We start from the raw sequence: 27,397 nt of genomic DNA on the forward strand, positions 1-27,397 counted from the left end.
AGAATGTTAATAACATAAAACACATTGTATGACAGTGGCGTGATCAATTTTTGCGTGTATTTTATTTTGTTTCCGGAAAGAGTATGCTGAAACTTTTCGATCAACACGGTACCAATAGTAATAAAAGTAATTTTAGTTACTGGTCAACTGTAATGGCACGTTAGTCTAGCGGTGCGAATACTGGTCCATGACCGCAGCTTCCCGGGCTCGATTTCCTCTGAGGGCGCTAATGTTTTTTGTTTTGTTTTACTTTTTATGATAATAATTAATTATACTGTTCTTGGTGTGTCATAGCATTGAAAAGAAAAAAAGGTATAGGGACATTTTTATGTACTCTCAGCATCTTGGATGTGTTCATGCTTTGTTCACTATCCTGTATATCGTTTTCGACACAAGAAAATAACTAGGAAAATACATTTGCATTCACGAGTTGGCTTAGAGAGCCTTTGATTTCATTTATAACATGCTTTACACTTACAACCGCTGACATATTATTTCGTACGCGGGCAAGCATAAAGGGGACCCGTTTTGGCTAATTTGTAGGACCTGTGGCTGTGTGACAGAATGCTTAGGCTTTTAGCTAAATGCATCTCTTGCTAAATGTTAAATGGTACGTGTATTCGCTTCCTTTCATGATGTAATGTAATAAGTACTTGACCAGATGTATGGCGTAAACGATAAAGTTCTAAAACGGCAAAGTCGGTACGTTCTGCATAAATTAATATTTCAACTAGAAACAAGAAACAGCAAGTAAACATTGCCCGGCGCACACGGTGAGCAAAAGTTAACGCGTGCAATTTGCTTACTGCCTCGCGAGGCCAAAAGCACAGTTCAAGCAGGTGAGAAATTTGCTCGCGAGACGTGAGTTCGTTCGAAGTTTTTGGCCTCGCGAGGCAGTGAGCAAATTGTACGCGTGAAGTTTTGCTCACCGTGTGCGCCGGGCTTAATTTATTGAGCTAAGTAATCCGTTAAAAGTTTCGAATAGTTGGTTGTATATGCAACGCAAAAAATTGGATGTTACATGAGTAAGGAAATATTCCCATTTAAACTAGCTTCTTCTTAAATGGTATAAGCGTTTCAGTCAAGTAATTTTCGAGCATCTGCTAATCTTAAATATATTCGAAATTAACTCGGCTATCTCGTGTAGATTGGCTATAAGTGATCTCTAACTGTCAAACATTAGTTTGTTTTTGTTCAATCAATCTTTATAGTCAAGAGTTAATTTTAAAACTTGTGTTGTTTATCATCACTCGAGCATAACAAGATTAAATTAATTAGGCGAACGAAGAAAATAAAAAGTTAATGTTTGGGTATTTATCTTTTTTAATTGTTTATCGGAACGGGTAAGCGAAAAAAAAAATTATCGTGTTCAATTCCTACGCTACGATACGGTGCGACATGATCGTATAATCCATCCATCCTTAAACAAACGACTCCAAATACTAAGTACTTTTAAGTTTGAAAAATTTTAAAAAATTTAAAAAAAAATTTTAAAACAATTTTTAACAAATTGCCACCCGTGTCGACTGAGAGAAGTATACTTGATATGAATATAATAAACACGGTTATGTAAAAAAAAAATGTACCGAATCTTATTTTAATATCAAAAGGATAAATCCTTTTATACTCTATTTTTATTCTGGAAGAGGATTTAAAAATGCATTGAACGAAGGAATATTTTACAATAACTAAGGAAGAAATGCATTTCTATGACATTCATATGCTCATATCATGTTTCGATGGAAACGGGATTTCGTAATTTCAAAATCGGCATTGACCTGTTAAAGCTTTCGAAGTTTGAATATTTCTTAGAAAGACCAAACAAGCCAAGAATATTGTTTTTGGATATTCAATGCATAAAGAAACCAAGACCTGTGTTATCGATTCGATGGAGGTGTGACCTGGTTCCAGAACCTCGAACGTCTCTCTATTTAGTGGCCAGCTAGCTTGAGACGAGAGACGTTCGAGGCTCTAGAACCAGGGTAATGTAAGTGCAGCAGCCAACTTAAAAGTTCATAAATGCTGCTGTTGTAACGGTATAAAACCTGAGTTATAAAATAAATAACCTTAAAGCGTTTTTGGAAAAAAAAAAAAAGAAAACAAATTGCTTGCGCTATCGAAGTAGGCATCCTAGACAGTCGACCGTCGCAAAATGTCACTGGAGTGTAAACACAGATGGACAATGTCCCGTGACAAAGTCAACGTTTTAAATTAAAAGAAGAGTCCACTAATTGTAAATGGCATTCAAAATGCACGAGTAAAATTTGTTCAAGTTTTAAACGTATTTGCATTTTCGTCTTCAGACACAAACGTTAATTATGAATGAGTTATGGAAAAAGTTCTTCCTTCGAACCTTATTGTTCTTCGCGTACGCGCTGGTTGGGGCGTGGATATTGACTCTCATCGAAGCCCAAGATGATACGAACGCGACAATAGCAAAAAGGTATGGAGCATTCAAGCATGCAAAATTTGGGGTGACATTTTGTAAACTTTTGCAGCTGTGTTTAATTTCTTTATTTGTTTTCGCCAATCCATATACATTGAACATTTTTACTCATTTGTTTATCTGGTAGGGGGATGGAACTATATTTAGCCGGTAGGGGGATGAAGCTATTTATATTTTAAACAAAACGAAACAAAAATAAACTCAAATTTCTAGCTGTCTAACTGAGCTACCTCTTTTTTTTATAATAATCTTTTTTCATAAAAACTTCCAGCCTGAGATCTCACCAAATTTTAAGAACATTGTAAGAACATGCAGAGGCTCAGATAACAGAATTTTTTGTTTGTTTTAGTCCTGATGCGTTCTGAAGTGTAGAATCATTGTGCTCATAACAACCTTATTGCTATTTATCATTTGTGTATTTCTCTTCCTAATAATTTATTCGGTATTATATTTTTATATAAACTAAAATTTAAGAACATCGTTAAGAGCATATTCAGCCTTAAAATGCTCCAAAAATAAGAACGGCCCAGCCTCAACTGAAAATTAGACGTTATAATATATAAAAAAGAGATTTTACTGTCATGGCTTCAGCTTGAGGGAAGCCTTGCAATCTCCTTTGCAAATATCGTTTTTCTTTTAAAATAAAACAGAACTGTATTATTTCTATCCGTAACTATAACAGAATGCTGGATTCTCTGCGGAAGAAAATGTCCTTTCGCTATAACATTACCAACAAGACAGAATTCGATGAGTTTGTAACAGAGGCCTCGGAGGCGATTGCGCTCATGGGTAAAAAAGACTGGTCATTCCTGAACGCTTGTGGCTTCACGCTAGCCGCCATGACTACCATAGGTGAGTGTGTATAGCTTTTTTGAGTCTTTCCGCCGTAACAGAAAGACTGCTCATGTATACAACCGATTGACTAAGTTTGTCGCGAAACGGCTACGCGAAATAAAAAAGGTAAAGATCGCTATGTAAAGACTAGTTTCCAAATGATCGTTCACCATCGCAGCTAATCTGACTGTCTATGAATCTGACTGAGTCTAACATCGCAACCAATGCAAATTTGTTTCCATATGATCATATTTATGCGAGCGTAGATTAAATTTCAATATAATCGTATAATCGTATTGCCGTACTTTTATCAGTGAGTTTTAGTTATACCATCTTTTTTATGCTTTCTTATGCCTAGTGCACACTAGCAACATAACGACATGGGCGCGCGCACTATTTTTAGCCCGACATAACGACATGGACCAAGAGAGCATGGACGTTTTTCTCTTATGTCGTTATGTCCATGTCGTTATGTCGAAGATAAGAGTGCGCACGCCCATGTCGTTATGTCGATATGTCGCTAGTGTGCACTAGGCATTAGAGCCGTCGGATGATTTAAAATCGTGAAAAACTCTATACATCTGGTAATCTTCACCCTCGAGTCCCTGACACGCGCACCTCTTTTCCTATAAATAACCTCCCGATGACATGCTCAGTGTTTCAAAAGAACGGGGTGTTTAATACCATGAAATTATTTGCAGGCTACGGCGACATCGTACCACAAACAAACGGCGGTAAAGGATTCGTGATTCCCTTCAGTCTGATCGGAATCCCCCTCGTGATGGTCGCCCTCAAGTCCGGCGGTGAGCTCATAAGTCTTGGGGTCCGCACAACGTACGTCGCATTCTCTAAGCGCGTGCTTGGGCACGAGTCCTGCCAACGCCTCCTACCACGATGTTTAGCCATCGCGTTCTCCATGGTAACCATCTTCATTTGCATCATGGGTGGTGTTCAGACATACCTTGATGAGTGGACCTTCCTGGAAAGTGTCTATTGTTGGTTCGTGACCTGCTCGACTATGGGATTCGGGGATTATGTACCGCTACAGAATTACGCGAAGACGATAGGGAATTCCACAGGGAGACTTGTGTTTTCTGGCATTATGCTCACACTTCCGTATATCCTGGGATTGTGTTTGGTGTCATCTCTAGTGAATGTTATGGTGGAGTTCTCGGAGTACGAGCTGGCGCATGCCAAGTCGCAAGTGCGAAGATTGTGCGGATGTTATCAGTGTGGCTCCCACATGCATGGACTCGACCGCGAGGGATCTGTGGAGCACGACAATAATAATGTCGACGTTCAGTTGCAGAACTTTTCCAAAAAAGACGCAGCATGAAACTTTTTTGCCACGTCTTTACACTTTGGCTATTTTTTTAGTACAATACTCTGGTAATCGTGAATCCTTTTCGTAAGTTTGGGAGAATTTAGTCACGCCCGGCGCGTGTCCAGGGGGGGGAGCAAGGGGTCCGGACCCCACCCTGGTCATGTGACGAGATGAGTTCGACTCTGGTTGACCACTTTGTTTGTAGTTAAGAAGCCTGTAAACATAATGTGTATATTTGGATAAAACAAGTTTCTAGATAGATCTAGTGACCTATTACTGGAGCTAAGGTGTTCCTGGGTCAGTGAATTACTACCCTGGACCCCACCCAACGTTTTTCTCTAGACACGCCTTAGTTCACTTTTCTGGTGCTTTGCGGTGCTCCGCGAGTGCTCCGCTGCGCTTTTACTAAGACAGGGCTTCTGGAATTACGCGGAAAAAAAACTCAAAATTACGCGGGAATCTTGGCTAAATTACGCGCTACATTACGCGGAAGATCAATCATTACGCGGGATTTTGCAATACATGTTTCTTGAAAAAATCAAAATTTTGCAGGATTCTTTACTTGATTACGCGCTAAATTACACGGAATATTAACTGTTACGCCCAAACTACATTTTGTACCGAAAGAAAGCACGAAATAACTTGAAAAGTTTAATTTTTTGCGCGAAAATATTTTAGGCGAGTTTTCATTGGCTTCAAGCCACCAGCCAATTAAAAAAGGTATTTTATTGTTAGTCCTAGCCCTTCGTGGTTTAGCAAAGAACGCCTAGTCATTTTATTTGTTTTCGAAATTCAGTTCGAAATATCGCACTCTTACGAAGAATATATCTCTTTTTTTTTACAAGAAATAGAGGTAAAAACCCTAAAAGAACACATCAGCTTTGCACTTAATGTTTTGTCTTTCAAAATTTAGCCAAATTACGCGGGATTACGCGGAAATTTGTGGTTTACGCGGATTACGCGAAGAAAGCCAAATTACGCGCGTAATTCCAAAAGCCCTGCTAAGATGAGGCTGATAAGAAATTCCAGGCAACAAGTGGTTCCAACATTTAGGCCCCAACCTTCTGGAGAAAATTGTGATTAACTTGGGAATTCCTCTGAAGGAAAGGTATATATTGGAACTTTACAATAGTAGAAGAAAGGAAAATGTATATCCACGAGAATAATGGTTCATGTTTATCTTATTTAATGTTTTTATTAATGTATTTATTTATATATAATTTGGAACACCCTACATCTCATCAATCCCCACCAAAGTCGATCGACCACTCTGTGTACAGATTGGAAATAATTGGTTTATTTACAAGAAAACAAATTTCTTGTTATTTATCACAACGTGCACTATAATTATTAACGCTTTTCACGAATTTATAGTCGCTTTAGTATGAGCAACTTTACCCGAAAAAGGAAAAACTAAGGAAAAGTCAGCATGGAAAACAGGGATGGTGGGGCACTAGGGGCGCATGCCTCCTCCCTCCAAATATATATTAAAAAAAACAATAAGGAAATGACCAGAAGGGGCGTGGCTGTGCCCCTATTATTTTCTTGATATTTCTGCGTCGTTCCTCCTCCCCCCGATATTTGAAGGCCTGCTACAGCCCTGAATTGAAAAGACTAGGCCTCTACATCGGCGTGCGTTTTCATGCAAAGTAGCTATGACTGCTGTTAAAAATACATGCATATTAAACCATCGTATCGGCATACACAACGGGCTATTCTCTTTTCGATCAAAGCCTCTGAAATAAATGCGAGGCAGATCTCATAATGTTTGCGAGGCAAGCGCACCATCTATTAAGAATCCTGAGGAACTTGAGCATAGATGGGCACACGCGTATTTTTTATGTAGAAAAACGAAGCGACTCTCGTCGATATCAGATGTATTTTGCCATCCACGATGACTCGATTTTGACATACTTTGTTATTATGTACCTTGGTCAGGGGGCGTACGCAGGATTTTAACAAGTTGCAGTCAAAGCATTCAGAAGCTGAATGAGGGCGTGGCCCCTCATCCCGCATCCCCGTGAAGATTTCATAGCTCCCGCTTTTGGATTTGAAATTGGCGTCAATGTGTCAGACATTTGAGATTATTACACGATCCTCTGTCATTCTCGATCTGAAAGAGGACTTTAGTAGTTGCCTCGCCTTGCCCTCAACGTCATAACAATATATTTGGAAATATATATATCTGTAGACTACCATGATTAAGAAAATAATAGCTTTTTTCCTCATCATATATATAAAACTACGTACATAAAAATGAATGAGTAAACATTTTATTTTTTTCCCCTCGTCATGCAAATAAGATCGCCAATATTTTTTTTTTCAATCCCGTGACTGCAGTCCTATAGGCTGCGCGTACGCCCCTTTGACTGGTTCCAGAGCCCTGAAGCTGAGCCTTTCGGGCTCAGTGGTTTAATCTAATACACGAGGCCAGTGCTGAATAACGTATGCGCATGCGCGTGCTCTGGCGAAAACAAGCCCGCCCAATCGTAGTGTTGAATCGTTCGGGTAAAGGTACGAAAGGCTAAATTCAGTTGCTGTTTTGACTAACTGTACAGCATTAAAACCAAACTGTACAAAAGATTACAGATTTGTGTGATAATAAGGGAGTCATAAAGAAAATTATAGCCTTATGTTTGGTCTAGTTTTCTTAGCATTCGACAAAATGTGACAGTTCGCCGGTAAAAAGCCGCCATTTTAAAACAAAAAGGCTGGTTTAACCGCGCGGTACTGGAACTAGTCTTGCGTTTTTCAGCACTGGCTACACGAGTCTACTAGGCCAGGGTAAGGTACAAGGTTCTCAGGTCAATAACTTGATCAGCTTCAAGTATTGCAAGAAGCCCTGATCGAAAATGGTGCATCCGTTATTTACAGTACAGGAAACCTGGAGAGACTTATTCTGCTACATCTTTGTTATTGTTTGTATTAAATATTGGAAAAATTGTGTGAATCTCGAATTGACCATTCAAAAACAAAGCTTTAAACTCAATTTACCAAATTCAATCGATATTGCAAAGCTTACAAAATTTGCCGATGAAAATGGTTGCTTTCTTATACTTTGTTGTTAGCTTCGATGATGGAATGGCAGCTGGAAGAGACATTACTTTGAACAAAGACGTTTCGGGACAATGGACGGCAGCCAAGAAGAAGGGGTTTACTGGACGACAATTTGCTTGATTATTTAAATAATTTGAAATCTGTAGGGCATTTAGTCCATTAGGGGGAACATTTTCCGGCTTTTGGAAATATAGCCACTGCGAATTTGATTCTTCAACGCTTCCACAACGCACAACAGGTTTCTAAAGTCCAGGCGATAGAGCAGATGCTTCTATTTAAATTGTGTTGAAGCAAAACTTTATCAAAAAGGGTAACGTTGAGCTTCCGACCGCCGACTACCGTCCAGAAAACGTATTTCCCTACTTTCTTTAAGGGTGTATGAACACCGCTTGAGTTTGCACGTTAGAAAAGTAGTGTCGGAAGCCGTGGTCTAGGATGGCGACGCCAGCACCATCGTCAGCGGTTGTATTGTACATCTGGCATTCCCTGTCCGCCGCACTGTGACTAAACGACTTGCATTCAGCATATAGAAGGCACATTTTGAGGCAGATCATTTCATTTATGACGTCATACACTTGATCGAGCACGTGACTGGGCTGGAGGCGTGCGGGGTCTGGGGAGAGCTGGAATAGCCGGTTGTATGTGGGGTCAGCTTCTAGGGAGAAAAGCAAATATGGATACGAAAATAAAAGTGAACAAAATTTTGAATGTGATCTTACAAACGCTTTATGTGGCCGACGTACACGTTTAGAGCGCTATGAACTTAATGCGATGACTCAGCATAAATTTTCCATATCAATCAATGGCAGTCGTTTTTCTATATGAAAGAGCCCTGAGACGAACTCGCGGGAGACCTGTGATGCTCTGAGAACGCTAGAGCCTGGGCCTGTTTCAAAATGGCGGCCTGCAAAATCGAAGCAAACCCGAATAATTCCTGAAGCTTACGTGGAAATTCTCCAGGCCCACAGTTCTTGGGCAACAAAAAAGCGCAACTTCCAAATACGGTATGTAATGTCCTAATAAGGAGATAAACGAGCATGCTAGAAAAACTAAGGTTTTCAAAACAAGATTGGTTATGTCGAGCAATCTTGACCTGCGATCTAGTGCTCCTCTGATCTGCTCTCGAATTCTCCCAAACAAAACAATAGTGCTTTTATAGCGCGATAAGGCACACAGGCAAAATGTTCTTTTTTAATAGGCCATTCAAGATATAAGTTTGCGCGCGCATAACCATAGAAACCTACCAGGATGCAGCGCGCACTTTTTTAAGCTTACATCAAACCAGATTCAGGATCACTAGGCCATTCCAGCTAAAAGCATTCACCACAGTTGAAGAAGGTTCCTATTATGAGTGCGCGCGCATGCTTATACTGTAGCTGGATAATGGCCTATTGATCCTGACTTGTAATTTGGACTTGATCGTTATCAAAGTCACGTGGCATACCTTCTACATGGTTCTCGGTGCAGTATCTTGCGGTCAGCGGCTCATCCGGCGGAACCAGCTTGTACACATATTGATTCACACATTTGCGCACTTGCACCTTAACGCTGCTATGGCAACAGTCACCGTTGCTATGGAAGCACACAGTACGCGTCACGACGCCATCTGCAGTTGTCGGGTGTTTTCCTCTGAGCCAACCAGTGGCGACCGCATTGCATCGGTTTGCGGGCGCACAGGAGGTTAGCAGCTGGTAATAACCGGTTGGGCTCTTGAAGGCATACCAGTCAGTCCGGTTTAAGAAGGTATCACTTTGAGCAGTAGACGTTGTCTTGTACCTATGAAAACGGGTCGCGTCACTTAAAGTTGTGAACTTAACACACAACTCTGATGGCTCTGCGGAAAGAGAATTTTTTTTATAAATTTATAAAAACAGTAAAATGGTTTAAGGAATTATGAGAAATAGAGCACTTGCACCCCTGCCTTGATAACTTTCTGGAAGAAGGCTTCATATATCAACAAAAAAACAATAAATCCAGAGAATGGGGATGATATTCAAGGGATTTATTTTTCTGGTAGTGAAGAAACAGAAAAAAAATTGAGATCTACATCTGTCCAACGTCCGTACATTATATGGCGGCCTTATTATTAGTCTCTTGACGACTAGTCTGTACCAGCCAAGCATTCCGAAGACCACCGAAACGCTTAAGCTGTTGGCAGATTTTCTTTTTGCATTTGTTGCCCTATTTTCGGGTGAAAAAAAGGACTTACTTTTAACATCGACATAGAAAGTCTTGTTTTGAGATCCTAGATGATTTGACGCCACACATCGCCAACTTCCGCTCATGTTCAGCGGTATATTGCTGATGACAAGCGCAGTATTGACGGACCTGTTCTGAACGAGAGTATCATTGTGTAACCAGGCGATGATGATGACCGCGTCACCGATGGCCTGGCACTGGAGGGTAATAGTCTCGTTTTCGTACGCGTCAACGTCCGGGAGGGGAGAAAAGATAACAGGAGTACCAAAGAACCCTACAAAATAAGAATTTTAATATCATCATCATCATCATCATCATCATCATCATCATCATCGTCCTTAAAACCATCTTTATCATCATCATCATTTTAATCCCATTATCATTATTTATGATCATCATCATTACCATTACCGTCATCATTATCATTATCATCCAACATCATTATCATCATCATCATTTTCATCATCCCCATTATTATTCAACATCATCATCATCGTCGTCGTCGTCATTATCATCCACTTCAAGAAACCATCATCCTTGTATTCGAATGTGATGTGATCGTAAAAAATGGGCTTCACTAACTTAGCACTTTTATCAATTCATTTATTGATTGACTTGCTCACCGCCTGTAGCTGGCTTTTTGCAGATTGCTGCCGTAGTGTATCGATCGCTACAGTAGTGGTCATGTATTTCGCCTATGTTGTTCCTTGCACAAATTTCATCTACTCGTTCTTGAGGTTGACCGTCTGCCCATGGAATCCACGATGCTGCGCTACCATCGACCTCCCATTCCCACCTGCCGATAGTTAGAGTAACAGAGAACTTGAGCAACGCAGATGGCATCGCCAGAAAACAAAACGAAAATGAAAAGAAATGCTAGGCGTAATATGCACACTGTCATCCAAAACACATCAGTGTTTCCTATCGTGTGTTTCGCAAGCAGGGCCGTAGAGTGAATTTGGGCAACGGAGGGAGGGAGGGAGGGGGTTTAAGGCTCAATTGAGACCAAAGTTTCCACTTAGCCATGAAGGACATGCTCATGCTTTACTCGCCTTGGATTGTGTCGTCCATATTTTTTTATAATACACATCTAAATACATCTAAATACTCCCACTGGCCTGACCACTTGACTCTATTTGCAAAGATCCGAGCCCCGCTTTACTGTAATATTCTAATATTTGGGAATAAACAAATTCGACTCGCATTAAGTTATTTTTACAACAACGACGGAAACGGGATGTGAATTGCAAAAATGCTCACAAAATGCTCTTCCAAGGAGCTCTGAGCCTGACTGCATCGCTGTTTCTTTGACACTATATTAAAATTTAACATTTAAAATCTTGTATATAGATTGTATATGTCCCTGTTCGTCAAATAACCGCCTTACCTGTTGTTTCTCTTAATCAACCCGATAACATATGGTACATGACCAGCCCTATGCTCAATCCGGGTATTCATAAATAGGTGTTCCTGTATGTCCCGTATGTCGGCGAGGTTTGCGTCACGAGCCCGGCAGGCTGTGCGCGCCTCATCGCTGTCAATCGTCGATTTATGATCAAAGTAGAACAAAAAGCAGCTTGCACGGAACGGGATCCAGCCCTCGGGACAAACGGGAACTGAAACGAGCAAATCAATCACGGCTAAGTTTGGCTTTGTCTAGCCCTAACAGTTTGAATTTGTCTAGCCCTAACAGTATGGCGTTGTCTAGCCCTAACAGTTTGGCTTCGTCTAGCCCTGACAGTTTGGCTTCGTCTAGCCCTGTAACAGTTTGGCTTTGTCTAGCCTTAACAGTTTGGCTTTGTCTAGCCCTAACAGTTTGGCTTTGTCTAGCCCTCTAACAGTTTGGCTTTGTCTAGCCATAACAGTTTGGCTTTGTCAAGCCCTAACAGTTTGGCTTTGTCTAGCCCTCTAACAGTTTGGCTTTGTCTAGCCATAACAGTTTGGCTTTGTCTAGCCCTAACAGTTTGGCTTTGTCTAGCCCTAACAGTTTGGCTTTGTCTAGCCTTTACAGTTTGGCTTTGTCTAGCCTTAACAGTTTGGCATTGTCTAGCCTTTACAAGGAATAAGCCACCGCTTGCAATGCATCCCGTGGTCCATCCCGCTCGCCCTATTTAAGCTCTTCCAGCATCCGGCATCCACGATTTTTTTTATCTCCGGCATCCGACATCCAGATCCGTGGCATCTGACATCCAAGGGCAAGGCATCCAGCATCCGACTAAAAAGCTGGATCTAGCATACGCTCTTGAATCCTTAGTCCGATTAGCTTTTCGAGAGATTAACAAAAATGAAGCTTGATCTATTTTAGATTCAATGGATACCCAATAAAGATAGTGGTGGAGGGTAACCACTAGAGGCTGCAAAGGAAACTACCATGAATATGAATTAATTCGATCTCCCTGTTCCGCCGCACCGCACGCGCGTAGTAGCATTCTTTCTCGCCTAAAAAACCTGAAGCTCCTGGATGGAACGATACAACAGCGTTGAAGCTAAAGCATCCGGCATCCACAAAATCTCCAACTTAAGCATCCGGCGTCCAAAGGGTTAGCATCCAGCATGTACTCATGCAATCTGGATGAGAGCTTCCGGCATGTACGCATGTAATCTGGATGAGAGCATCCAGCATGTACACATGTAATCTGGATGAGAGCATCTGGCATGTACACATGTAATCTGGATGAGCTTACATGGAGCGGGTTGAGCTAAGCGATTATTATTGTTTAATTGTCATTACATTATTATCCATTATTTCAAGAATGGAGAACGTTTTATTCAAATCAAAATTTTAAAAGGCATCGGTAAGAAGGCGGAACTTTAAAATAAGTAAATGTAAATGAGACTTTGAGGTGTCTGTTTTGTCAAGTTTAAAATGAAGCCAGCTGTTGGCCAACACACTTTAAACGTCGAATATCCATCTTGGTGGCCACTGTGATTCAAGCGACGGAAAAAATAAGGTCGTGAAAAAATACAGATGGTACAAAAAACAAAGCTGCAACGCAAGTTGTTGAACTCAAACAGAAATAGAGCTAAACATAATACCAGAGAATTGCAATATGTACTTACCATTCTTATAACCAACAACGCCAGCCCGCATGCACTTTGTTGTGTCGGGGGCTTGGTATTCACGAGGAAAGAATCGAACCATGCGGGTTGCTATGACTCTGTCGAAATATCTCGTTACCGCGGTCGTGGCGTCTGTGTTCCCTTTAAAGAGCTTTATTCAACGAATATTATTAGACAAATATAACACATTTAAGCCACAAACAGATAACACTGGAACCAGCGCAGGAGAAACTGAGAAACAAGAACGATAGGTAGAGTGTTGAAGTCAAGCCAGTGAATGCTCACGCATCGATTCACACTAATGATGTTTCGTGTTGGTGAGCGTACAATGCACGTTATCGATACAACGTTTGGTACGGTTTTTAAACAGAAAAAGGTGTATTCACGGTAACCACCACAAACAAATACCACACACAGGGTGACCACCATACACAAGTCTAATGCCACACACAGGGTGACCACCACAAGCAAAGTAAATGCCACACACCGGATGACCACCGCAAGCAAGGCTAATGCCACACACAGGTTAACCACAACACAAGAAAGGTGATTGCAACACACAGGTAGACCAACTGTTAGAAGCAAGGCTAATGCCACACACAGGGTGACCACCCCAAGCAAGGCTAATGCCACACACACGAACGACATAAACAGGTAAACCACCAGAGAATAAGTGCACATACCGTATTTACTCGAATAAGCGCCTCCCTCAAATAAACGCCTCCCCCGAATAAGCGCCCCATTTGAACCAAAACTATTAATAGGTGCATCCCCCGAATAAGCGCCCCCTCCCCTCCCCAGGTTTTAAGCATTTCAAGAAAATTTAGCCAAAAATTGTCGTTTTTGCCAAACGCGGTCACTTCCATAAAAGAAAACTAATATATTCCTTATTTGGAAAAAAACTGCATGATTCTTGTCATTTTTAAGGTTGCCGTACCGCAGGTGCTTCTTAAACATTATGAATCGTAATCAGAAGAGAAAAACAGTGACTGTGACCATCTTTGGTCAATGGAGAAGGTACCATTCCCTCAAAACGAAAACGTTTTCTTCATATGAAAATGACTATTATACATGCAGCTCTAAAAAAACATAGGAGCTCATAGACTCTGGGCAAAAAAGAGACAAATATTTAATGGAGTGAAAGTTTATTAAAGAAAGCTACTTCAAGTTGCAATAATGATATAGAGAAAATTAAGTAGTATAAACAGATATAAAATTCATATTAAATATATAAAAACATTCTTCGCCCTTTAGTGCGAAATTTGCTCATTTAGATAAGCGCCTCCCTCGAATAAGCTACCCGTCTGGGAGTCGAAAAATTCAATAAGCGCCGGGGCGCATATTCGAGTTAATACGGTACTGGCAACCCACAAACGGCTTAGGAAGCTAACCACAGGGTCAAACCGTACCTTCGTATCGGCCTTCCCTGTATCTTTATAGGGTGTCCAGGTCGTACCGTCCGAGCTGTATTCCACTGTATAAGTCTTAGTCCAGCGTACTGTTATTTTCCCGCGAGATTGCGTGACTACGCCCGTGACAGCCATGATGTGACCAAGATCTATCTGAAGGTACGAGTTCTGGATAGATGCACTCACACACCAACCGTAAATCGATACTAGATAACAAACAAAACGTACTGCTTGAAAATAATGGGGTAGAACGTACAAAAAGCCACGCAAACGACAAGGCTAGCCAGACAGTGCTGGATAATGCACAAACAAACACAATCGTAGTGTTGAATCCTAGGTGGGGGGGGGGAGGGGGGGGGGGGAGGGAGGATTCAAATGCCACGGTACGAAAAAAAAATTGTTTAAGGCCTCTCGCGGGTTGTCTTCAGTGCGTGCGATCGATATGATCTTTGGCGAACATAATCACCAATGCTTATAGTTTGCAAGTCCTAAAATAAAAATTACATATTGATAATCGGCGAGGCGCGAAGCTCGTGCAAATAAAATTTGCAAATTTGGGGTTTTTGCGTATATGAGCTTAAGCCTTATATGACAAGCGGACCACCGAATCAATTCCTTTGAAATATCGAAAAAAATGAGAGAGTGTCAACTTACTCTTACATATTTTCAAGGAATCGATTATGTTGTCCACTTGTCATATAAGACATCAAGTGGAACTGCCCTCATCTTGAAAAGTTAAAAAAAGTTATTGTCATCCTTGAAGTTTCATGGAAAATGTTTTTTTTAAACAGAAACTGAAGGAAAAATAACATAACCAGCGGCGTAGCCAGGATTTTTAACAGGAGGGGGCCCAAAAGGCCCTTTAAAGGCATTTTCTCCTGTATAGATAATGTCTCATACATTTACTGTATTTTTGGCTGCTAGATGGGTGAGACCGGGCACCCTGGGCCATCCCCCTGGCTACGCCCCTGGTAACAGTTTATATCAAAACGGCAAATACCATATAATGTAAACTTAGTAGACTTTTATGTCAAAAAAAGTTGATTTAGATGACCTAAAATCCTGGCTCGCTACTTTAGAAGAAAAAGTACCTCGTGTTTGTAGACCCTAAAAAATACCATATTTTTTTATTTTCGATAGGCTCTGCTTTGAAGACCCTAAAAAATACCAAACCTCGGATTTCAAACCCTACAAAATACAACAGTCACCGAGTATCCCCCCGGAGGTTGAATCGTTTGGCTAAAGATACGAAAGGCTCACTTCAGTCGCTGTTTTGACTTAGAGCATTGAAGGTCATACTTTACAAAAGATGATAGACTAATAATGAGGGAAATTTATAGCCTTAGCTGTGCGCTAGTTTCCTTAGCACTTGGATGTCCCATAAGTGTGTGTGTGTGGGGGGGGGGGGAGGGCAAATGTTGGGTGGGTAATGGTTTAAGGGGGAGGGTGGTTGGTGGTTTCAGGGGGAGGGATGGCTAGTCGTTCTTGTTGGTTGCGTATGTACCGCTTGATACACGTTGGTTTAAAAAAAAACAATTATATATAACGACATCCGCTCAGAAAAGTGAGAGGGGGTCGTTGCCCCCCAATTTAAAAAAAAGCGGGGGCTGACGCCCAACCCTCCTGCTCCTCCCCTCCAGCCGCCCCTGGACATTTCGCTGGTAAAATGCTGCCATTTAAAAACAATTAGGCTGTTTTAAACGCGCGGTTAATAATATAATATGTCTTGAGATTGTCTGAACGGATATGGACTCTAAGCTTTTTACAGCGTTTCCTATAGATTCTTATAGAATACCTGCGATTTTATCAAACCATAGTCGGCCTCTGGGTGGTTGACAGTGTGAACATTGATAAGAAGACGCGTTGAAATGAGTATCTGGGATTTCTCCACTAACGATGCCAAGATCACCAGGGGACGCTAGAGAATGAAAAATACAATGAGAATAGATCAAGGACTACAGATATATTAATAAGAAAGTTTCGGGTTGTGTTCTATATTTCGAAGTGAAAACTGATCTTTTCAGTTTAGGGTTTAAAGTTAAAGAACATCTCCCCTTGGTATGATTATCATAAGGTGCCCCCCCCCCCCTACTTGCTATCAAAAGCCCATCCTCGCACAGGACTAGCAGAACAACAGAGACTACATGCTCTCACAGAACTAAAGGGATGGATCTCGGGTTTCTTGAATGGAGGCACCATAATTCTCACCTTTTCCATATGTATAAAGCTCCACTCGCATTGCAATCTTGTTGTTATAGACCTTTGGGTGAAACCGCACCCATCGTGCCAAGGCTTCGGGTGTGACATCACGTATGGCTTCATATTCGTTGTTATAGTTTCCCTTGAATAACTAAAGTATAAAAAGGCAACTGAACACTGCCTGTGTAAAGGATTTTTGGCAGGTCGCCACGCACCAACATAAACATCAGTCTTTGACCATTCATAATAATGCAGAGCCGTGGCAGGCCTTGAAATATTAGGGGGGGGGGGCACGGTACAAAATCATCAAGAAAGTTGTAGGGCACAGCCACGCCCCTACTGGTCATTTTATTATAATTTTTAAAAAACGTTCGAGAGGGGGGCACGTGCCCCACCCCTGCAAAGGCCCTGCAACGATACTACATATGACTTAGAAGAAGCGTGGCTAGAAGTATTATATGAACCATTATTAATTTTATCGAAATAGTAGAAGTGGGCGTGTCTAAAGAAAAACCCAGGGTGGGGTACAGAGTAGTAATCCACTGACCAACGGATCAATTAACGTCGAATTGCATTTCTAGCTTTGCTTAGGTCACTAGATACATTTAGGAACTCTAACTATCCAAATACACACATAAAAGCAACCGTCTTTTTAACAAACCAACGAAGCGGTCAACCGGAGTCAAACTCATCTCGTCCCATGATTAGGGTGGGGTCCGGACCCCTCGCCAGCCCCCCCCCCCCCACCCCTCTATGTACACGCGCTGAGTACCCCAATCTCGACTATTCATCATAGCCTGCGAGCAAAGCATTTTGACTCACATTTGTACCATCATTATTCAACTGATACGTCCACGTCGCCCCGTCTAGGCTAGTCATCAGATTATAAGTCCACACGAATGATTTGCCCGTATCAAGAGGAGGGCAGCCCTGTGTTGCCACTGCCGTCAAAAGCGTCGTTCTGCCGAGATCTATCTTTATCCATTGCGATGTGTCCTGAACTGCGGGAACCCAACATGTCTTGTCGTCCAAATGTAACCAGTAAAGACGGGCATTGTTTGGTCCCTGGGAGTCTGCCATGGTAGAAGATGTTAACGCACTGTTGGGGATGGTGCCGTTTGTCATACCGAGTGGCGTGTATCTATCTGTTGATTCAGGAGGTTTGGAGTTAAGGCCATGTAATACAAAGTTATACCGAGTGGCTTGTTTTCTGTCTGTTAATTCAGGAGGTTTGTTGTGAAGACCATGTAATACCTGTCTTTACATTTATATCGGTGGCGTGTATCTATCTGTTGATTCAAGGGATTTTGTGTAAGACTTATACACAGTTATACCCAGTGGCGCGTCTCTGCCAGAAAATTGCTTGACAAAAAAACATTTGGAAGCCATAGGACCGACGTGACAGATGAAGTACCAGAACACGTGACAGACCTTTGCACTTACCAGCCTCGCATCCCTTAATCTCCAGCCTAAGACACACGTGACCATGCCACGTGACAGGCATCAGACGGAGGTATCGTACAGCGGTCTCTGTTTGCAATAGAAGCTTTGCAACGGAGTCACGATCCTTGTTTGCTTGGAACTGCAAAAATATCAGAATTACAACTTTCCCTTCCCTTCCCTTCCCTTCCCTTCCCTTCCCTTCCCTTCCCTTCCCTTCCCTTCCCTTCCCTTCCCTTCCCTTCCCTTCCCTTCCCTTCCCTTCCCTTCCCTTCCCTTCCCTTCCCTTCCCTTCCCTTCCCTTCCCTTCCCTTCCCTTCCCTTCCCTTCCCTTCCCTTCCCTTCCCTTCCCTTCCCTTCCCTTCCCTTCCCTTCCCTTCCCTTCCCTTCCCTTCCCTTCCCTTCCCTTCCCTTCCCTTCCCTTCCCTTCCCTTCCCTTCCCTTCCCTTCCCTTCCCTTCCCTTCCCTTCCCTTCCCTTCCCTTCCCTTCCCTTCCCTTCCCTTCCCTTCCCTTCCCTTCCCTTCCCTTCCCTTCCCTTCCCTTCCCTTCCCTTCCCTTCCCTTCCCTTCCCTTCCCTTCCCTTCCCTTCCCTTCCCTTCCCTTCCCCTTCCCTTCCCTTCCCTTCCCTTCCCTTCCCTCCCCTCCCCTCCCCTCCCCTCCCCTTCCGTTCCCTTCCCTTCCGTTCCCTTCTCTTCTCGCGTTCTTTTAACAAATGCTTACAATTTTTATGGCGTCGTTTTCTTTGTAGTCCCACCAGTAGCCAGCCCGCACGGAGTACAAGAGTTTTAGAGACTTCACATACTGGTTCTTGTTAGGGTCTCCTTGTGTCAATATTGATGAAAGCATCCGCACCTTGCCAAGGTCGACCTCAAGGTACTGGTCAGCGGTGTTTGCAGCTGCACACCACGCATTCGTGTTATGTAACCTGGCCTGCTGAGGACCATACCGGATACTTGGCGACAGTGACGATGAGGCATTGAGCTGCGAGTCCCGGATGTCATGTGATTCACATCCCAGGGAATCGACGCAGTCTGAAATAACATATTTAGTTATCAGCTGATTATTAAAAATACTATTATGGAAATGCCGAACGGATAATGGCAGTACAACCGAAAGAAAATAGCGAAAAAATAAATTACTAAGACACATTAAAGCTTGATGTACCCTGGATACCAGAGGCTCCGAGCTTCGCGGCGACAAAAATCGTTGGCCTCTGGTATCCAGGGTAAGCTTGACGTTGCCCCAAAAATGTTTTTTTTAGAAGATTGTGATTTCTAAAACCTAACTAGCTTCGAACATGGGCGCATTCAAAAACTAGATGTACACACGGCAGACTTACACCTATTTCGAATAAGGTTGCACTCGGAGAATCCACATTTCGTAGCCATTATCAGGTTGCAACCCCCCCCCCCCCCCCTTGGGAAAATAAATGTTTCCCTAAGCAAGGCTCATCCCTCCCGTGCTACATTTCTATCCCGAATCCCGCTTGTATTTTCCTCGAATTCTGGTATCCTGATAGTTAAAAACGCTAGCATCCATAAAAAACCTTTTGTATGGACCATCCACAAAGTCATCTAAATGAAGCTTATTATTTTTGTAAATGTAAAATTAAAATATAATATTTCTCCTTTTCAAAAAGGATGGGGAAAATTGAAAATGAATATAATTCCAGTCCAGAATCCAAATTTTAGCAATCTATTATGGTTACAGCTTACATCTACGTCTAGTAGTAAAAAATAAGTGTAACAGTAAGCAAGTTTAAGTGGCCGTCCTAGGCTATCAGCAAAATCGGGTGTCCCATAGCGGATACCTAAACAGGCCCTTATAAAACACTCAACAGCCACCAAAGGGATAATTAATAGCTATCCATGCTTGGTGCTCATCATATTATTAATTCAGTCCATGCAATCTTTGCTAGTGAAAGTCAATAAAGCGCGCGCACGCTACACGTAATCAACCCTTGGTCCGGTGGTGGCCGCCCTGGGCTTCGCGCCTCAACTCTCCAACTCTTAAATCGCTCTACAACTTCAACTTCAACTTCAACTCTCAAATCCAATTGCGTAATCGATCTTCAAAACGAAGTCACAATCACATTAACGGATTAACATGTTCGATTGCTTTAAATTATCTGTCTATCTATTTATCTGTCTGACGCCCTAGAGAATGTTCAGAGGCGTGCGCTCAAGATCGCTTTCCCAGTTAGTTATGAGGGCTCAATCACGCTTGCAAAGCTTCCAACGTTGCACGAGCGAAGAAATATCGCATGCCAGCGATTCGTTTCCAGAATCAAACCAGAGAATCCTCTTTTTGCTATTATTAAAGGGCGTCGCATTACGCATGATCCAGGTTATAATCTCAGATCTAAATCTAAATCTTATCAGAGGCCTACTAATACGAGTCGTTTCAACGAGTTCGTTACTGTTAAATATGCTAATTACATTTGATTAATTGTAGTTTATTGTATTGCTTACTTGTATCTCTGACTCACCTGTAATCCAGTCTATACTGCGAAAGGTTGAATTAAACTCATTATTAAGTTAGATGTGATTTGAGAGTTGAATTTTGGGGATGAAAAGCGAGTGTGGATTGAGAGTTGTATTTTGGAGATGAAACGCGAGTGTGATTTGAGAGTTAAATTTTGAAGATAAAAGCGAGTGTGATTTCGGAGTTGTAATTTGGAGATGGAAAGCGAGTTTGATCTGAGAGTTGTAATTTGGAGATAAACAGCGAGTTTGATTTGAGAGTTGTAATTTGAAGATGGGAAGCGATGAAATTTGATAGTTGGAGTCGCCAAGTGAAATTCAAAACCAAACTTCACGGGTGGCCGGCGCCGGTCCCTGAAAAGCCGATTAGCGCTAACCCAGGGTTAAATTTGCCCTAACCCACGATTAGATTTTTACCCTCGGATTAGTTCTGTTCCCGAAAACGCTGGTTAACGCTAACTCGGGGTTGGTTTGGGAAAAAATCTAACCCTGCTCACGAGGTGGGTTAATCGCTAACCTGCGCTACGGTTTAGTTGGCGTAACACAGTCCTCTCAAACTTTGTAGTAGAACTAATGTTTCATAAAATGTTGCTGACAAAAAAAAAAAAAAAAAAACATAGGGATCAAATGTCCTAACATTTCGCTTTGTTATGCGACCTTAGTTGCGATGCTGACTCTAAAATTGTGCTGGGACAGACAGAAAATTACATGAAATTTAAACCTGAAATGAATCTGTCTCGTTAGTGTCACGCACCAACTCGATTCCTGCAAATGACATTTTTGGCAATATAATGGAGGTAATTACAGGTGATGTAGAGGTGTTTTGGGGCTTCTCTGCGAAAATAAAACCGCCAAAGGTTATTTTGAGTTGCTCTCTGTTGATCTAATGGGTACCCTGTGTGAATTTTACTCGTCAAACCAGTTTTTCACTCAATCCAGGGTTAGTAAATCGGGGGATTACTTGGCTTTCGGGAACAGTGAGTTATCCGTAGGTTAGCTAACCTACGATTAGCAAATTTTAACCCGGGATTAGGCGCTGATCTAGGGTTAAGTTAATCAGCCTTTCACGAACCGGCCCCTGGGCCTCGGGGAGACGGGTAGCTTTGCATGTCACTTTCGTTATTGAGCTCCATTGAGCGAGAGAATGAAATTTTAATGTAAAAATTGAATACAAAGCGTTCAAAATGGAAGACAATAGAATTGTTACTCTCAATGACACTGTAGAGGATTATGTAGAAAGTCTTGAAAACAAAAATACAAAGGGAAAAACCGAGTGACATTAGCGAGACAGATTCATTTCAGTGTAAGTTTCTGTCTTAACCGTCGAACAGACGAACAGCACAAACCTAGGAGCCTCTGCAACCAAGTCTAATAAAATGTCATGTAATAAGCTTATTATAAATTTCTCAGTTTGTATATGATAAACAAAATACAGCATGGAAAGTGCTTTGTTTTCGCTGCGCGCACTCGTTCGTATTTTGATACGTATATATTGTGTATAAGATGCTCGTCGGGAAATTCGAAAAATGCCCCTAAAAAAATTCCTGCAATTGCTGCCATAAAAATACCTTAGAAGCTTTGAAAATACCTTTTCTAAGAGAAAAGCCTATTTTGTTTACCAGAAACCCCCTAAAAAATACCTGAGGCCCAATTTTGACCCCTAAAAATATGACGACCATCCCTATCAGGTCGACATGGTAAGAATCCCCCCCCTTGGATATATAACTTTTATACTGATACTGTATGTTAACTGTTTCAGAATCATGATTTTTATCATTGTTGGGAGATCTAAAAGGTTAATTTTCTTTTTAGATAAGAACCTGATTCAAAATTTTAGGCTAAATAGTTATTATTAAATGGGGGTCTAAATTTGTATTTATAAGCTAACAGATTCTTAAATTCTAGGTTCAAAACTATTTTTGATTATTGTAATGGACTAAAATTATGTCTTGTTGCTGCTTTTTGGAGACATTTTAATCAGTTGAAAACACTAAAATTCCTTATAGTCAATTATTTATCGCAAACACAATCCCAGTGTACAACGACACTATTTATTTTAATTTTTTAATTTTTCTCTTAGTTACACCCTTACCTTCGCTAATTAAAATTCCTTGACTTTGCTGTACAATCTAGAAATAAGGGCTCGCTGTTAGTATAACTTAGTTAACTTTGTTGAAAAGTATCATAAATTCTACTTAAACATTTATTGTATCGAGAGTTTACTTGGGATGGTAAATAAAAAAGCTAAAAAAAAAATTATTGAAAATATTGGTGGTTATTTTCACCGAATCCTTTGCCCAGGTATGCGCAGATAAATATGAAATAAGTGTTTGATATATATAAAAAAATATATGTTTTTTAAATCTTAAGGAGCTTTGATAATATAAGAGTTCAACCTAGAATATTTGATCCCCTAAAGAACGCCTAAGGAATTAGCATATGTAGTTACAAATACATAAAATAGTTTATTACGACTTGATAGTTTTAGGATTAGTTAAAATCTGTTTCTATGTTCACTTACCAATAACAGAACTAGAGAGGCATAAAAAATCATGGCGTCATCTTATCACACTCTATTTGCTACTTGACTTGTTAACAAGGGCTTCCTAATCGCATAAATAATAAATCGAGGAACTGATTAAAAATAAGGTTCGTTGCGTAGGCAGCTGAAGGCCCCTTCATATTTGCTTCAAATGGTTAATGTTTCCATAGAATCAAAACATCTCTTAGTTTAAAAAATTTAGATTTCTATAGTTTTAAAAGAACTTTCAAAATTTCCCCAAAGGAGCATGTTTACGCCAGCTCTATCGCCCCCAATGTTACAAATAAATTGTTTGTTTAAAAGCGAGTGGAAGACGTCTATCAATATACAAAAACATAAATTCCAGCAGCTTTATAATACTTCGAAAATTTAATTTTATTATTTTTTTATCTCACCTAGAAAAACAAAACGTGCCTTGAAAATAGTCAAATTAATAAAACTTCTAGAGCTTTCCGCCGTACTCCCGTTTATGTAAGGTCTATTGTTAGGGGACTAGCCGGGATCTTTAAGAAGAATAATGCCTAGTGCACACAAGCAACATAACAACATAACGACATGGGCACTCGCGCTATGTTTAGCCCGACATAACGACATGGACATAATGACATAAAAGAAAAAACATGTTTTTTCTCTTATGTCGTTATGTCCATGTCGTTATGTCGAAGATAAGAGTGCGCGCGCCCATGTAGTTATGTCGATATGTTGCTAGTGTGCACTAGGCAAAAGGAAACTATAATTTTAAACAAAATCTCAATTATCCTTAAAAGATAAACAAAACTTGATAACTTCCGTTTTTCTTAATAGGAACATGAAATACTAGACGACAAGTAACTATAACCTAAACAATATGACAACCCCTCCTGTAACACTATTGTATGTATATCTTGGTACCCGTTTATTTAAGTTTACTGTATGTATATCCTGGGTGTTCTACAAGTCCCGTTTATTCAATTTCAAATTAGGTTGCACTCGTAGTATCCTTGCGTCGTAGCCCGCAGTGCTTCTAACAACAAATATCAACAAACAGAGGTTCCAAAAGATTTAGCATTCTTTTTTATGTACCTCTAAACGTTCTTTCGGCGTTAAGACCTTGGTTTTTTAGCCATTTACCCATAAAGCACTGCGTGTTCCCCCCTGCCATTAACCCATAGTTAGACAAGAGGTAAACACGTCTTGAATATGTGTATTCTAATTAATAATTTCTTGTTGTTTACCACAACGTGCACCGTAATTATTAACGCTTTTCAGGAATTTAGAGTCGTTTTTGTAGGGGCAACATTATACACCTAATACAAATTAGGTTGCACGCGAGAATGTGTCGTAACCCGCGGTGGTTCATGGGTAGCGTATAAACGGCTGAATCCTTGTATCTGAATACCATGTGAATGTTCATAAGAATGTAAACAAGAATTCTACAGCTTTTGAAACTTGGATTTGTATTTCTTTTACGCTGATTTGCTTATATACTTATACACAGATTCTCCGAGTGCAACCTAATTTGAAATAGGTGTATACTGCATGCATGCAACACGCCCTTCAAAAAAAACTTAGGAAAGCTGTGCATGGTAAACAAGGAGGGGAGGGCACTGCTAGGGGCACATGCCTCCCCTCCCCCAATATTTTCACAAAAATATAAGGAAATGACAAGTAGGGGCGTCACTGCGCACCCAATATTGTCTTGATGCTTTTGTACCGTCCCTTCCCTCACACCAATAGGGAATTAAGGAACCAATTGGAACGGCGACGGCAGAAAACAATTGAAAATTCAAAGAGCCAGATAGACGTGAAATGCACTCTGAATTGGATTCTGTCAGGGGCTCATAAGTAGGGGCAATCATCTGTATTATATGAGTGTCACGGCGTTTTCTAGGATCAGGCTATTTTTAGACGCACGGATTAGCCAATCAGATGAAAGGCGGGAAAATTTGACTTTGTCTCAAGGAATCCGAAATGGCTGTCGGGAAGTGGGGAAACGGCGCTTGCTTTTCAAGGTCCTTCTACATCGTCATATGCCTCCTAATTTCTGAACCCTTTTAGCCACAGGGAAAAAAAACATTTTCTCACTGGCCTTGGACAATTTATTTCTCCATAAGTGGACTCAAACTTTGTTACGAGTACATTTTTTCATGCTCTTGCAAAAAATAAGTGATCATTTGTATCGATCTATATAGCTGAGAGGCGATATTATCATTAATAAGGTTTTTGATACTGCTAACTAGTTAACTAACAATAGTGTAAGAAGTAACATATGTCTTGTTTTTGTTAATAATTTTAATTAAACGAGCTCTTCAATGCTGGAACTGTGTTTGTATCAACACCCATGACCTGTCCTGGACTGACTGTCCTGATCTGGTAAGAAATTGTAAGAAATATCCATGCAAAAGTATACTAACAAAAAAGGCAAACTCAATATGGATATTTGTGTCTTTTTGTAAATTCTATTTCCATGTAGGCGCATCGAAGCCTCCATAGCATCCGATGTTAAAAAACGGCGTTTTTTTATTTCATTTTCAAAATTGTTCTCACTTATTATTTACATTACAAAACCGACACATTGTCAGCAATGTACATTCTATATTCCTTTCACGGAATAACAAAGGAATCCTTGCGAAATAAGTACCGTGTGAAAAGTGTCTCGAAATAAAGACCTCGAAAACAAAGACCGAAGGCCACGAAAACGGACACTCATAGGATTTTATAGCATGATCCAAGCGTGACTTCCACTTGGGTGGGATTCACCGTTGAAAACTCAGCAATAACTAAGCGCTAAATTGGTATAGAAACGTTTTAGAAATGCATATTATTGCAATTTCCTTGTGATTGTATAGAAATTTGCAAGCGTCTAAAACCAGAAACCAGACAAGGGATTCTAATGCACCAGTCAATTGAAACCACGGCACCCCGACCTCCGGGACATAGCGGGGAAATTAACATTCATGTGGTGTGAAATGTGCGTTACTTTCCCGGCGACCGGGGGCTGTGACGCTGTTAAAACCCCCGCTATATGGCCCCTTTGTTTTCCGATAACGTCCCACTATCGAAAGCCATACCTTCCTTTGAACTAAACTTCGCAGGGAAAAAGCTACACCCACTTTCGGGCCCTCTCTAGTATTTTCAGCACATGCTATCCCAAATTTAAGAATCAACAGACATCGATACATAAAGAGTAAACTATTTTTTTTCCAGTCAATACTATCAGAGATTTAGATTTGCAAGCAAGTATCTTTGTTGAAAAATTATAAATTGAATACGCCGGGAAAAAAACCGGGGACGCAACTTCCAGTTCAGCGTTAATTCCCTGCCCCCCGGCCTGTTGAGGGCTTCTGTTAAATCCCCGGATCCCCGGTGGACTAAAGGTGTTAAATAGGTGTTTAATCCCCCACATGACCGCGTTACTTCCCCGGTATGTCCTGGGGGTCGGGGGGCCGGGCTGTTAATTGACTGGTGCGTAATCAGACATTTGTCTAGGATCCACACAAATTACAGATGCTATAAATAATTCAGGAAACCATATCTATATAATGCCTTTTCATCGATTCTAGCTGTTTTACTCGTTAAAAAGGTATTTTTGTTATACCCCCTGACCGATTTTAGGTTCTGATTCGGTTCTGATTCGGTTCTAAGGGATTAGGTTCTAGGATCACCGCGTTTTCTTATAGGCATGGTATGTTTTCGAGATCTTGACAAAAGCGATGTTTTCAAGGTCTTTTTTTTTCGAGGAATTCATTTTAGAAGTCTTTGTTTTTTTAGGTCTTCGTTATTGAGGATTTCCGCCCCTTTTAGATTTCTTCGTTTTCAGGTTTTGAGGTCTTCGATCTATGTTTTTAAAGTCTTTGTCTTTGAGACCCAGCGTGAAAGTCCAAAAGAATAGATTCGAAACGAAGTCCGATTCCCACGCAAAGTTTAAGAGAATTGCATTGCCTTTTGTTGTATATAAAAATCTCTGACACGCGTTCAAGCTATTTATGCTAGGTTTGCTTTGCCAAAGACCTCGGGAAAAAATTGCAAATAGACATGCTATTTGTAGACAAAAATGTAAAGCATAAGCTAGGTTACTCTGGTATGTAGCCAAATCCGACAATAAACGTCCCGTGGAGATACTGCAATTAAAGTAATAAAACTAGAAGTTTCTAATAAAAAGTGAATGCTCGGAGGACAGGACGAACATGTTTCAAGTACAGGGGTTCTCGGTCGAAAAAGACCGCTGATCAGCATAAAATCAAAATACAAATCAGCCGACTGGGAAACCTGTGGTGTGGACACGAAAAATCGCATCCACTATATGAAACTCGCGCATGTGCTAAAAAGACCGCTGATCAGCATAAAATAAAAATACAAATCAGCCGACTGGGAAACCTGTGGTATAGACACGAAAAATAGCATCCACTATATGAAACTCGCGC

General features: G+C 40.9%; 2 protein-coding genes across 5 annotated transcripts; one reads left to right on the forward strand and one right to left on the reverse strand.

Moving 5' to 3' along the window:
• The first annotated feature begins 489 nt into the window (after positions 1-489).
• LOC5507116 (potassium channel subfamily K member 3) lies at positions 490-4,863 on the forward strand. Of its 3 annotated transcripts, none has more exons than XM_048730373.1 (4): positions 490-1,025; positions 2,304-2,443; positions 3,129-3,298; positions 3,982-4,863. In XM_048730373.1, exons 2-4 carry the CDS (start codon positions 2,319-2,321, stop codon positions 4,614-4,616), a joined length of 930 nt encoding a protein of 309 aa, XP_048586330.1. In that variant the 5' UTR covers positions 490-1,025; positions 2,304-2,318; the 3' UTR covers positions 4,617-4,863. The 3 variants fall into 3 exon arrangements, with proteins under 3 accessions (XP_048586330.1, XP_032231495.1, XP_032231494.1); XM_032375604.2 differs by having other exon boundaries at positions 490-702; XM_032375603.2 differs by having other exon boundaries at positions 491-610.
• Positions 4,864-7,404: 2,541 nt separating this feature from the next.
• On the reverse strand, positions 7,405-23,053 carry LOC5507114. 2 transcript variants are annotated; one of them, XM_048730610.1, is made up of 14 exons: positions 22,974-23,053; positions 22,545-22,581; positions 18,690-19,000; positions 17,972-18,110; positions 17,351-17,673; positions 16,538-16,679; positions 16,125-16,247; positions 14,330-14,535; positions 12,921-13,071; positions 11,248-11,476; positions 10,484-10,656; positions 9,871-10,134; positions 9,106-9,495; positions 7,405-8,316 (listed from the first exon to the last, which is right to left on the reverse strand). In XM_048730610.1, exons 1-14 carry the CDS (start codon positions 23,004-23,006, stop codon positions 8,030-8,032), a joined length of 2,808 nt encoding a protein of 935 aa, XP_048586567.1. In that variant the 5' UTR covers positions 23,007-23,053; the 3' UTR covers positions 7,405-8,029. The 2 variants fall into 2 exon arrangements, with proteins under 2 accessions (XP_048586567.1, XP_048586568.1); XM_048730611.1 differs by lacking the exon at positions 7,405-8,316 and having other exon boundaries at positions 9,263-9,437.
• Between the last annotated feature and the right edge of the window lie 4,344 nt (positions 23,054-27,397).

This window comes from Nematostella vectensis, chromosome 7 (genome assembly GCF_932526225.1).
Source record: "Nematostella vectensis chromosome 7, jaNemVect1.1, whole genome shotgun sequence".
Taxonomy (NCBI): Eukaryota; Metazoa; Cnidaria; class Anthozoa; order Actiniaria; family Edwardsiidae; genus Nematostella; species Nematostella vectensis.